The following is a 15,000-nucleotide window of genomic DNA, read 5'->3' on the forward strand; positions in this document are numbered from 1 at the left end:
TGGGGTCAACATCTAATAAAATTAAACAAAGGGTGGCCCAACACATGCACTCATTTAAGAATAAACAATTGATTAATTCAACTGGCCTTAGCAAATATGTATGGGAATTAAAGTCTAAAGCAATTAAGTACAACTTAAATTGGGAGATAGTTTGTAAAACCAAATCTTATAGAATAGGTAATAAGTTTTGTTTATTCTGTACAAACGAATTTATGGAAATATTACAATCTAATACAAAATTGATTAATTCCCAAGATGAGAGAAAAATAAAATGTAGACATAAGTTGAATTACTTACATAATAAGTTTAGCTAGTTTTGAATACATATAAACCCTAATTTAGATTACTAATTATATAGTCATAATTAGTAATAGTATAACGAGAATATATTAGCCGTAGATTATGTAGCTTACGTACATAACTAGAATATCATTTAACTAAGAGGTTTATAAAATAGGCAAATAGATTGGTAAGTATATAACAATTTGTAGACATTCAGCTTATTCTATGGATTTTGTATAAAGTTTTAGTTTCTACATAAATGTGAATTTAGAAATACTTCTCTGTAAATGCTATATTACATCATGTTTATCTATAGAGGATATAATTTTCTTTAGATAATAAGAATTATCTCCCCTAAATTGGAAATCATATAAATAGAGGACATCCATGTTTAATTTGCGGAGTTAACTGGTACTCATCAATAAGATTAGTTATGTTTCTACTTTTCTTTAATACTGTTAAATTTTATCGATTATTTCTAAATGTATAGTTTAATTATAACGTCTTCATTTATGTTTTAAATTTATTTTGTTATTTCAACCTGAAGAGTGGCTAAGTATCGTTGGTTCGAATTAATATTAAATTTTGAGATTATCAAGTTTGATATTGTCCGTCACGAAACGCGCATTGTCGATTTAATGTGTATTATGTAGTATAGTAATTTTTAGTACAATATTAATAATATATTTAAATTTATATTTTATCATAGATAATATCTTTCAGTATTAATTGAATTACTTTGATGGAGGTTCTGTCTCTTAATTCTATATATATATATAATATATTGTGAAATTTGATTTAGTATTACTAAATTGAGTTTGTTTTTCCCCTGTTGCCTTGGAATTTTAAATTCCCTACTATTAATAAATATATATATAAATATAAATAAATACAAAGTGGTATCAAAAATTTCCCGGACTGGTTCTATAATGTGCCAATAGATGTAACACATGGTTGAAAGCACAGTGAGAGCTAGCAGTGACCTTCATGAGGCAGTATGCCGAGTGACCTCACTGTGCTTACTCTGCAAGTAGTGAAATTTGTGTTTTTGTGATCATGTGTATGCTGTAGTCTGTGATTTTGCCATGAAACAATGAGCCAATGTGAAAATTTGCGTTCAACTTGAGAAGTCTGCTACAGAGACATTGGGCGGGCATTTCAAAAATGGAAGAACGTCCCTGGAAGACCGGTCTTGAATGTCACCCCAGATATGTAGAGAAAATTCATAGCTTGTGCATGAGGATTGTCGGAGGACAATCGGCGATACTGCTGATGTTGTTGGTCTGTCATATGGGTCAGTGCAAGCAATCCAAACATCTTGATTGAACATGTAGTGTGTCTGGTAAGTTTGTCCCCTACCTGCTAACCCTTGAGCAGAAAGAACATTACATCAAAGTCTGTCAAGATCTCTGTCAGTGTGCCACTGATGACCTATCCTTCATGTCAAGGATTATCATTGGTGATGAGAGTTGGATCTACAGGTATGACCCTGAGACAAAACAGCAGTCATCACAATGGAAAAGCCCTTCATTCTCCATGACTGAAGAAGGCACAATAGAGCCACAGCTCAATCAAGAGTACGCTCTTTGTTTTTTGACATTCGTGGTATTGTGCATTGGGAATTCATCCTCCAGGGCCAGACCATCAATCAAAAGTTCTACTGTGATGTTTTGAAGTGTTTGTAGGAGGATATTCAGTGAAAGCGACCGGATCTGTGGAGCAAGAAGAACTGGATTCATCATGATGACAATGCACCGTCACCTAGATCTTCTTACCCATGAGTTTCTCACCAAAAACAATATGGTATTGCTTCTGCATCCACCCTATTTGCCAGATGTAGCACCTGTGAACTTCTATCTCTTCCCCAGGATGAAAATTTAGCTCAAAGGTTGCTGTTTTAACACCATTGTCGAGATCCAGAGTGAATCGCAAGTCCTTGACTCGCTTATGGAAAACAACTTCCAGGCTGGATTCCAAAAGTGGCAAGAATGCCAGAACAGATGTATTGCCGTGCAAGGTGACTATTCCAAAGAAGATGATGTTAAAACTTAGGTAAATAAGTTATTTTTTATTAAACATAACTAGTCTGGGAACTTTTTGATACCACTTCAGTATATACATACACACATATATACATATATATATTATTTGTGGCTTAACCAGTTTTGTGTTAAAAGATATATCTCAAGTCTACCACATGGGATACTGGTGTTCATCTCCATCAGCCAAGATGGCTTTACATGTAGGCTCTACATGCAAGGAAAGACATGTTCAGCATTATCCTTGTCTATGAGTCAAATCTGGACTGACCATGCAGATTACAATTTTATGATCTATGTAACCAACAGGTTGAAATTGTGGCCATCATACACTTTCCCTTTCTGCTGATCCATGAGATATGATCTGGATAATCCAGGCTATATCTACTGTTAAAATAACTTTTTATTTATTTTTATATTGTTTTCTACTGAAGAAACTGTTTTCTGTGCCAATACATGATGGGTTACAGCAGTCATGTAAGTTGACATTAGTCATATTCTTGTTTTTCACATTATAAAATTAGTAATGTAAGAATTCCTCACAGATTTATATCTAATTAATCAAGGGAAAATGCTGGCTCAGGACAAGCAAAGAAAATCTTATTAGGAAAATTGTCAATGTGATCTAACTTACTTGATTGGTTAACTTCTGAAATTCTTTCTTGTCATCTTCTGTTATGATATATTCTTCTTCAGTTTCATTCCAACCCATTTCACGCAAAAGTCTTTGCTCTGCCTCTAGAGAGCTTGAAAGAAGCGAAGTACTGTTGTCTTTCATTGACAACAAATCAATTCCGTTTACTAATTCTTGAGGTGAATTGCAAACATAATTCTGAAAACATAACATTTATAAAGTTTTTATGGTAAATCATATCAATACTGTTATTTATAATTATGTTCTTATTTCACTATTAATGATTTATTCTTCATTATTGTAGCCTAACATAAAAATATTTTTTAACTTTATATCATCATTAATATACAACTAACACAATTACTTGGATTTAGCTCTAGTTTGGTTTCACATTACTTTCATTTTCATGAAATATAGAAAAAGTATTCAAATCCTCGTAGCAATGTGTATTAAGATTCTAAAAAGTCATTTTTTTCACCTTCCACTGTTTTAGAATGTTGGTTTGGTTAGCATTAAGTTCTGGGCATTGTAGAGGGGTATTTCAAGGTAACACATTACTACACAATTATTAAATGAAGACAAAGATGTTAATAACAATAACTAATATGTTGTTAAATATATTTAGTTTCTCAGCTGAGACAATAACAAGAAAAAAGAAAGTGTTTATGAGATACATACACACATATATATAAATGCAAGTGTATGTGGTTATGTATGTGTGTTTAGCCTAGAAAGGCTCTGAAACACTGTATCCTCAAGAAAAATGGATGTGATTTTTGAGATCTGTGTCCCAGAGAAAAGGCCATCCATAAATAATAGTAGAAAAGTATAATTTTCTGACTGACAACTTTCCCACTCTTTATTTTTCACCACCAATGTATCTCTCTATATATATTTACCAAAGGTGGGCACCATTAATCGAAAAGTTAACTTTGTTAACCATTAAGTTAACTCCGATACCATTAATCGGTTAATTCTTTAAAAATGTAACAGAAGTTATCGATAAACCATTAGCGTTAATTTTTATTACAGAAAAAACAAAGGAATCAGTTTCTGCTCTAAAACCACCTAAAAACACCTTTAAAAAGTGCCAAAACTATAAAATCAGTCTTTTTGGCTTTTTAAAGGGCTTTAGAACCCCAAAACTATAGTATTTTTGGTTTGCATTACAGTTTAAAAAATGCTGATTTTATAGTTTTAATATTTAAAAGACCTAAAACAGGCTGATTTCATAGTTTTGGGCTTTTTAAAAAGGTTTTTAAAGGCTTTTAGGATCAGAAAAGTGTAAAAAAAAAAACTCAAGTGAAACACAATATTACTATTAAGCTAAAAAAGTTTATTGATAAAATGGCCATAAAAACAAAATAAAAATAGAAAAAGTGAAAAACATGATGTATACATAATTTTTCCTCTTCTTCTCATTCTCCATTTTGTTTATGAGATGCATGTTACCCCTCATGAAAATTAGCCTATCAAAGTTTTCATCAGAATGGAACGATCTCTTGGCTTTCAAAATGTCTTGCCCATAGAGAACAAATGCTCTACTGCAGCACTGGAGAGGAAGGCTGTGTTGAACTTGACAAACAAATTCACCAACACTTGCTCACCTAAGAAAGCAACATCTGTCAGCAAGTCTTTGGAGTTGGTCTCCAGCCAGGTCTTGACCAAATTCTGGGCCTTGTCCTTGAGTGACCTGTGGCTCACTTTGTCAGACTGCTGCCTCATGGTCTCATCGACCTTACTCTTCATGCTTTCCTCACCTTGACAACCTTGGTGTTGTCATACTTATGCAACCAGATGATGCAAAACCTGGGGTGGAAGGTAACAGCCAGCTGGCATTCCTCATTGTCCGGGTGGGTCCTAAACCTTTTGTTGATGCCTACCAAAAGTGCATTGACCAATGGGCTGCAGTAGATGAGGCCTTCGAGTCCTTGAACCTAAAGATCATCGCAGCAACTATTGGCAGCAGAGTCCCAAGGTATATTATATTATATAATAATATAATATTATTTTATTATTAATTTATTACCTAAACATACTCCTTCATTAAGTCGACACCCTGGTCATTGAAGCTGTTGACCTTCAACTGGGTCATGACTCTATGGAGAACAGGCCTCTTAGTCTCCAGGAGGGTGTTGAGGGTCACCACAGTCATAGATGGAGTTCCACCTCATTATGCCAGGGACAACCAGCCTCCTCCCCACGTCAGCTGCCATAGTGCTACGATCTTGCTGGTTCCAAAGGTAATGTGCCTTGGCCATGACAGCCCTGTAGGGCCTCTTGAACACTACACTCTTTTATTGTCAACACTCTTTTTACCCTTTTCTGGCTCTAAAAGCCTTTAAAAACCTAAAGGCCAAAACTATGAAATCAGCATATTTTCAGGTCTTTTAAAAGTTAAAACTACAAAATCAACATTTTTAACTCTAAAGCAAAAAAAAAAAAAGTTTTGGGGTTCTAAAGGCAAAAAAAAAAGGTTGATTCTATAGTTTTGACACTTTTAAAGGTGTTTTTAGAGCAAAAACTGATTTTTTGTTTTTTTCTAAAGTAAAAATTAACATTAACTGTTTATCGATAACTTCCATTACATTTTTAAAGAATTAAATATAATGGAAGTTAATTAGTCCAATAATGAGTTCCAAAGTTAACTTTAAAGTTAAATCGTTTGTTAATTAACAATTAATGGATTTACGGTTTGGTACCCAGGTTTGATATTTACCATACTCTTTGACACTCACTCTCTTTGCATTGCTTTCATTTCGTTTACAACACATTCTACCAGTATCCAAAGTTTGAAAGTGTTTAGTTAAAAAAAAATGTATTTATTGACCTGCCGATCAAAAGGAAAAGATCCAAATAGGATCTTGTGGGCTATGGAAAGTATTTACAGGTATGTGAGTAGCATTTTATTTAGTTATATCAGAGATACACTTGCAATCAACAAGTAATTATCTGTACGAGAGTCATGGAGGTAGAAGCAATTAGTTAAAAAGTAAATGATTATAAACAGACACTAATGGATTCCATCATAGGAGAGTAGTCTGATAGTATATTACTGTACTAAGATGCGTAGCTAAGACAAATACTAGAATAGTTTTTGTGGAGTGTTATTACGTTGTGAGTACTAATTTCAAGCTTACGAGTAAAGTCCGAAATACACGGTTCATGTGTACATGTCTGAGTTAATATTTAGGCTTGTAGACTATAGTTGAAGTGGGGTAACTGTGTATTGCAAAACTAGCGTGTAAACCATTCATAGACACTAAAAGTAAGGTTGAGATTGTTATCAATTCTGGATATAAGCAGAAAGTATTTATGTTACGGTATAACTTAGGGAGCGTAAATAACCATATGTTGTATTATAATTATAACTGTATCAGGTTAAGTTGTAAAGATTGTAACTTCGTAACCATATGGAGTAATTATAGTTACAACGGAGTTTATCCTGGCTTATGTGGGGATGATGGGATATACGTGTAGTGTAGATGTTAGATGTATTTTAATTCACCTAGGCATACAAGTACTAGTAGTTATACACATCCAGACACACAGATATATTCCTAATGAGTGTTTAAAATATATGCAGAGATTTATGTTAAGAAGAATATGGAGTAACATCCCAAGGAAAAACCAGTGTAATTGAATATTTATATCTATGTATACCTCACGTCTCGTTAGATATAGAATAAATGTATTTATAATTTATAGTTCTTTATCGCTCACGCTTCTCCCATAGATTAGGCAAAATATCTCTCTCTCAAATTTAGGTATTTATACCTACTAATAACTATTTCTCTCCAAGAAAGGAATGGCTGCTGGTTTTCGCGGTGCACCCGCTCTCCCACCCACTCCACCGGTACAGGAAGTCCTAAATTTTCTCATCCTTGTCTCCCTTGTACACTTCAAAGTCTTATGCCACCCTCACCCCCTACTATAAAAGGTAGTGGTCATTCATTGCAAGATACACTTCAAAGTCTTACGCCACCCCCACCTCCTTCCATAAAAGGTAGTGGTCATTCATTGCAAGATATGTTTAGTGTTGTGTATGCGGTTTGAACTTGAGTTTTATTGTTTGTCTATGAATCCTGCCAAATGCGAGTTTTCTTTTCAGGTCCATGACGCTACTAGGGCCAATACCACCCCCACCCATACTGTCAGGGTTGGCACCCTCAACGTTGGCACCCTCAACGTTGGCACACTAAAAGGCAGATCTGGTGAGATCGTTGACTTGCTTGAACGGAGGTGTGTTGATATATGCTGCATTCAAGAAGTGAGGTGGAGAGGAGGTTCTGCTAGGTTCCTCACAGGCAAAGGACAGAGGTACAAGATTTTCTGGGCTGGGAATACTGATGGGGTCGGGGGTGTGGGCATGCTTATAGTCAGAGTATGTGACAGAATACTTAAGATTAGATTAGTGCTCCATCATAGTTTAGCAACTATTATATCGGCGTATGCCCCTCAGCCAGGGCTACCTGATGGACAGAAAGACTGTTTCTATGACACCCTACTGCAGACCGCCTCATTGACAAACGACAGGGACCTTCTCTTTGTGGCTGGTGACTTCAATGGGCATGTTGGACGATGTGCTGGGGGCTTCCATGGCGTACATGGAGGCTACGGTTATGGTTCCCGCAACGAGGAGGGAACCAGGCTGCTGGAGTTCTGCGATGCGAATAGTCTTATGGTTTGCAACACTAACTTCAGGAAACCGACAAGCCACCTGGTCACCTACCGATCGGGCCGGCATACTAGCCAAATCGACTACATCCTTGCCAGAAAAAGGGAAAGATGGCTGCTTATAAATGCCAAAACCTTCCCAGGCGAAGAATGTACCCCACAACATAGACTGGTAGTTAGTGACTTTAGGATCAGGACTAAGAGGACAACTAGAAGACGACCAACATGGAGAAGAAGGGTCTGGAAGCTTAAAGACCCTGCAAATGGACAGAGATTTAGAGAGATGTTACTTGAAGCCTTTGATGAAATAGAAGGGGGTATAGCTACACATGGGGTAGAAGACAACTGGACGCTTCTAAGGGACAACCTGCTGAAAGCCACTGACCAGATCTGTGGCTGGTGCAAAGTCCCCTCAAGACCCAAAATAACGTGGTGGTGGAACAATATTGTTGACAGGGCTATTAGACAAAAGAAACAGGCTTGGAAGGACTGGAAGAATGGTGGTAGCAGGGAAGTGTATCAGACTGCCAGAAGGGAAGCTAGGAGGCAGGTGTATTTAGCCAGAGGGGAAGCAGATAAGAAAAAAATTGCCAATGTCCTGCGCCGGGAGGATGAAAGACTTGAGGTATTTCGTGTTGCAAGACAGTGTGTGAGAGAGAATCGTGACATGGTAGGAGAGAAATGTGTTCGCAAGGATGACGGTTCACTTGCGCTAAATGAGGATGCAAAGAGAGAGGTTTGGAGACGCCACTATGAAAGGTTGCTGAATGAGGAAAATGAATGGGATAAAGAGAGTCTGCCGAATGTTGACCCAACAGAGGGACCAGCAATCCGAGTTGACAGTTCCTTAGTAGTTAAGGCAATTACAGGCATGAAAACAGGGAAAGCCCCAGGTCCATCAGGTATTACTGCAGAGATGCTCAAAATATCTGGTAGTGTCGGCTATAGCCTACTCACCTGTATAGTTAACCAGGTGATACACGAAGGAGTCATACCCAATGACTGGTGTAGCAGCATAATAGTCAACTGCTACAAAGGTAAAGGTGACGCCCTAGATACAAATAACTACAGGGGTATCAAGCTGCTGGATCAGGTAATGAAGGTTACGGAGAGGGTTATAGCCCAACTAATTAGAGAGAGAATTAGCTTAGATGAGATGCAGTTTGGTTTCGTGCCAGGGAGAAGTACTACTGATGCTATATTCCTGGTAAGACAGCTGCAGGAGAAATACCTAGCCAAAGATAAGCCCCTGTACCTGGCTTTTGTTGACATGGAGAAAGCCTTTGACAGGGTAGCACGTAAAAGCACCATCCGTTCGTGTCCGTTGCCAGCCTCGCCTGGCCCCCGTGCCGGTGGCACGTAAAACACCATCCGTTCGTGGCCGTTTGCCAGCTCTGTCTGGCACCTGTGCAGGTGGCACGTAAAAAGCACCCACTACACTCACGGAGTGGTTGGTGTTAGGAAGGGCATCCAGCCGTAGAAACACTGCCAAATCTGACTGGGCCTGATGAATCCTTCCGGCTTCACAGACCCCAGTTAAACCGTCCAACCCATGCTAGCATGGAAAACGGACGCTAAATGATGATGATGATGTATACATACACACACACACACATCTATACATACATATACACTCATGCACACATACATGTATACACATACACTCACCCTTACATACACACTAGTAAGGTGTATATTTATAAAGAACGTAATATATAAGGTAAATCGAGTATGTGGAATAATTAGAGGGTGTTAATAATCACATATATAGGGAAAGGGTGGACCACATAATTATGAGTGACATTAGGAGAGGATGGCAATCAATTTATATTGTGTTGATATTAGGGAAAATATTGTTATTATTATTATTATTATTATTATTATCTAAAGAGGTTCTAGCACTCGTAATGGTAAATATTAATGGTATTTAGAGAAAGTGTGTCTAGCCTGATAAAGGCAAAACCCATTTCTCTCTTTATAACTGTTAATTAGAGGAAAATCAGCCTTAAGTATATAAAGTATTTCATTTACACATAACATGCATTTCCTATTCCTAGGATCTTCCAGTGTGGGTTATAGCTAATACCTTCATCATTGTGGTCCTATAGTTACTTAAACCAGTTGAGTTCCTCTTATTCCTGTTTCTGAAGGTATGCAGATGGTGATTAATCCTGTTTTATATGGTTTTGGGTGGCCCCCACATATACCTTATTACTCGACTGAGCACTCACTACACACTGGTAGACTATTTCCTTTCTATTTCAATTATTACTCAAGACACAATTATTTCTATTTCTACAATCACAAGGCCTATACTGTTGTGTGGGGTCTACACTTGCACAGTTATTATGTATATTAGGGGTATCATTAGGTGTGGTATCATTACTATTGTTATGACTGGTGTTATTATTAATGTTATTACTAAGATTGTTGTTATTAATGTGTGTATTGTTGTTATTTTTCAAGATATCAATTTTTTTTATTATTTATGGAGGAAATGATAGTAGCCAGGTTATGCGTCGGGCTTATAACCTATTATTACTGTTTTACTATTGATGGTTTCCCAGTATTTATTTTTTCCTCTCATAAAGTATTTGTTGATTAGTTTAAAGAGTGTTTTTACCAAGTTCTTTTTAATTTGCATAGCATATGGTTTATTAGCCAGACAGTATCATTTCCTATGTTCATAAGATTAGGGTTATTGTTCCTTCGTCTATTGTTATTATTAGGGCAGTAACTTTTATTATTAAATAATACTGACATTATCACTATTTATGGAGATGATGATGGGTGCCTACTTGAGAATTCTTATGTTATTCATTTTTCCTTTCTTATATCTGCATTTGTCACTAGAATTTAATACATAGATGTAATGGAATCTTTACTGGCTGATGTTTGTCAATTTTATATCCTCTCCATTTTATTATTTGCCTTATAAATCCTGGGTAAATCTTCAATTTACCCCCACCCACAACTATTATTTAATATTGTCATGCAATAGTAAGCACTCGGTTGAAAATACGTAGGTACACATCCAGTAGTATATTGGATATTCAATATACCTTAGATAGTTTCTTCTAACTCATACAGATATACATACATATATATATATATATATATATATATATTAATTAGGGAATAAAAATTCTGGCATCACAGGGATTCAAATAAATTGAATTATTCTCAATAAGAAAAATACTTTAGACATAAATAATACAGACAATAATAAAATTATTAGTATCTAGAAAAGAACCATTGTATAATAAAGAAATGCAAAACTTAGAAGACAAAATTTGGGAAATAGTAAAAAATATAGAATTTTATAAATACCCGAACAGGCATAATAATTATCTTAAAAACTTAGCTATTAAAATAAAAGGACTGAGAAATACAGAAGGAATCTTCGTACAATCTGATAAAACTAGAAATTTATATTAATTAGATATAGAAACATATGATAGCTTACTAGAGAGAGAAATCAATAAAAAATATAAAAAAGTTCAAAATAATACTTTAGAGAAAATAAATAAGAGTTATAAAGAAATAATGACCAATTATGAACTAGATAAAAAAACAGAACCTTATGTGCCGTTGCACCCAAAGATAACTTTAAAAGACCATAAGGATAATTTCTATGCAGACCCTAAAGTCCAACTGATATGCCCATGTAAGTTGGATTTAGGTAAATTAAGTAAAATAATATTAGACAAATATATAAATAAATTAAATAATTTAGAACACCTAAAATTATGGGGTAGTACAATGGAAACATTGCAATGGTTTAAAAATATTAAAAACAGTAAGGAATATAAGTTTATACAAATAGATATTGATAATTATTATGCATCGATAAATGAGATAGTGTCGAATAACACCTTGATGTATGCCAAAAATAAAATAGGAATGACGATAGAGGAAATTAAGGTAGTCCAAACGGCAAGGAAATCACTCATAAAATACAATAATAAATTATGGGCTAGAAAGGACACAAGGGAGTACTTTGATGTACTTATGGGAGCACCGGACTCAGCACAGGTAACCGACCTAGTTGGGATCTACTTACTTTCCAAATTAAAATTAGAAAATTTAAAAACAGAAGGGGGCTTATATAGAGATGATTTGCTATTGATAACAAAGAATTATACGAAAAGAACTCTAGAAAATTATACAAAGAAATTATACAGTTTCTTTAAAAGTTACGGTTTAGAAACTACAATTTATAATGGACATTATAATGTAAATTTTCTATATGCAAATTTGAATATTGCAACTGGGATGATACAACCTTTCCATAAATTTAATGAAAACTTGAAATACATAAACACATACAGTAACCACCACCACCTCTTCGATAAAGAAAACTTTGATAGATAACATTGGGAAAAGAATTCCAATGCCCTCTTCGAATTATGAGACTACTACAAGGAAGCATTAAGGAAGGCTGGATACAAGGAAATTAAATTCTATAATAAGAATAAAAATAGTAACAATTACACAAAATACAAAAACGTAAACAACCTAAATAATGTTAATATAGCGAAAAACATAAAAGAAAATGTAGACAGGAATAGAAATAAAAATTAAAATTAAAATAATAAGTATAATAGTCATTATAGGACAACACATTGTAATTTTATTGAATTCAAGAAGCTGATAAAACACAAAAAATACAAATGGAATAAAAAATAAGGATAGGATTGAATTAATGGGGAAGTATTTAAAATTAAACGAAAACTATAATTCAGACCAAACTTTAAATAATATAGAAGATAATAACAATATTTATGTAAATAAAGATACGAGGGATAATATAAACATAAATAAAAATAAAATATGGTTGATAGTCCCATATGGGACTCAAGTTAAAAGTAATATTATAAAAGAAATCACTAAAACAATAGAATCATTTATTATGGAAAACAAAAAATATATGGACATATTCTCTAAAAATAATATACGAGTGGGATATTCTACTACTAACAATGTAGAGAACATCATCTCATCACTAAATAAGCATAGGTTGAATAAATATTACTACGATAAATTAAATAAGCATCTTAATAGGAGGGTTGGAGACCTTAAAAGTTGCAATTGTAGGGATAAAAACCACTGTGAATTTAAAGGTAGATGTAATGTAATGGATGTAGTATATAAATGTGTGGTTTCTGTAAATGTAGATGGAAATGAAAAAAGCAAAATAAATAATACAGATATTGAAAGTTATCCAGATAGAACGTATATTGGGTCAACATCGAATAAAATTAAACAACGAATAGCACAGCATATGAATTCATTTAAAAATAAGAAACTAATGAAATCGACAAGATTAAGTAAATACATTTGGAGGTTAAAGTTGAAAGAAATCAAATATGAATTAAAGTGGGATATAATAAGTAAAACTAAATCGTATAGAATTGAGAATAGGTTATGTCTGTTATGTACCCATGAATTCATGGAAATATTATGGACCAAAACTTAATGCTCAGGAGGAAAGAAAAATAAAATGTAAATATAAACTGAAGTGTTTAATTAATAACGTCCAACCCTAAAATAAAGAAATAAATTTAATTTGTACGTAATGTTACTACTACTATTATTTAATATGAACGTATTAGTTTAAATTAACTTACGATTCAATGTGGGTAGGTATAGTAGTGCGGTGAGTGTGAACAAAGGGTGGGAATAATAAGAAATAAAAGAAAGTAATACTCCCATAATGCATCTATTTATTTCCTGCACCATCGTTACTATTAAGTTAATATGCTAATTAAGCAATAGTTTAAAAGAAGCAGCAAGTATGTGGGAATGTAGATATTTTTGCTGAGCTTTGAGGTGTTAAGCAGAACTTAGCTCGAATTATGACCATGTTATACAACAGTAGATTAAACATAAATATTTTTTACAATATTTGTTTTACAATATTTTTTTACGTTATTATAACGCTCTAACTATTACTTTGTAAATTAAGATTATTATATTTTATCATTTAAAAGTTTTTTTCACCGTAGATTTCATTATATATCTTTTTATATTTTTTGCATTTTGTCATTCATTCGTATTTGTTTACATCCACTTTTATCTATAGTTTTTATTCGAATATATATTTCTTTGTCACTGTTTATTTCATCATCACTATATTATAGGCAACTGATTTAGTAGGTTTTTATTATCGGAACTTCAATTAGAAAAATTGAAGTTGGAGGGTGGTTTATATAGGGATGACCTTTTATTAATAACTAAGAATTGCATCAATAGAACACTAGAATTATATAAAAAGAAACTATATAGTTTTTTTTAACAGATATGGATTGAGTATTACTATATATAATAACTATAATGTTAATTATTTAGATGCTAATTTTAATCTAATAACAGGTAAAACCCAACCATTCCATAAAATTAATGAAAACCTTTGATATATTAAGAAATCATTGATAGATAATATAGGAAAAAGAATATTGTTGCTTTCTTCTAATTTTGAGATTTTCCATAAACACGCACTTTATTATAATGAAGCCCTGCAAGGTGGGATATAATAATAATATTAAATTCTTTAATAATTCTAAATATGATTATAATATAAATGATTCCTATATTTTTTTATAATAATAAACTTAACATTAAGAATTATGATACATTTTATTTAGGTAATTATGGTATTAATAATATGTATTATGATAATACAAAACATAAATAGAGTAAAAAATAAGATTAAATTTAATTCATTTAATGATAGTAATAAATTTAATAATATTAATAATAAGAACAAAATTTGGTTAGTTATTCCTTATGGAGCACAAGTTAAAACAAACATTATTAAAGAGATTTTAACTATAATTGAAGAATTCATTAGAAATAATATAAAATATAACATTTTTTCTAGTAATAATTATGGAGTTGGTTATTCTACTACTAATAATGTAGGTAACATTATTTCTTCTTTTAATAAATTTAAGCTGAATAAGTTTTACAAAAACAAATCAAATAATTATTCCAATAATAATAATAATAATAATATAATTAATTATACGTGTAGAAATAAAACTAAATGTAAATTTAATAATAAATGTAATATCGATGATGTAGTATATAAATGTGTAATGACTTTGATGATAATAGGAATGATTTTAATTTAAATGCCATTTACATTTACATAAGGCAAAATCATATCGAATAGGTAGTAATTTTTGTTTATTATGTACTGACGAATTTAAGGAGATATTATTAACTAATAATAAAAATTTAGCTAATTCCCTAGACGAACGAAAAATTAAATGTAGACATTAATCAAATTACTTATATAAGTTTAGTTAATTTGTGTTTATATATAAACCCTGTTTTATCTAACTGATTGTTGTAGTTATTATT

General features: G+C 33.0%; 1 protein-coding gene across 6 annotated transcripts in view; it reads right to left on the reverse strand.

Moving 5' to 3' along the window:
- LOC115214039 (vasculin) overlaps positions 1-15,000 on the reverse strand; it is a 202,954-nt gene that overhangs the window by 46,595 nt on the left and 141,359 nt on the right. For all 6 annotated transcript variants that reach the window (XM_036505022.1, XM_036505020.1, XM_036505019.1 and 3 more), the window contains one exon: positions 2,956-3,153. In XM_036505022.1, coding sequence (XP_036360915.1) covers positions 2,956-3,153 — 198 coding nt within the window. The remainder of the gene's footprint in view (positions 1-2,955; positions 3,154-15,000) is intronic.

The sequence above is a fragment of the Octopus sinensis genome, linkage group LG7 (genome assembly GCF_006345805.1).
Source record: "Octopus sinensis linkage group LG7, ASM634580v1, whole genome shotgun sequence".
Classification (NCBI taxonomy): domain Eukaryota; kingdom Metazoa; phylum Mollusca; class Cephalopoda; order Octopoda; family Octopodidae; genus Octopus; species Octopus sinensis.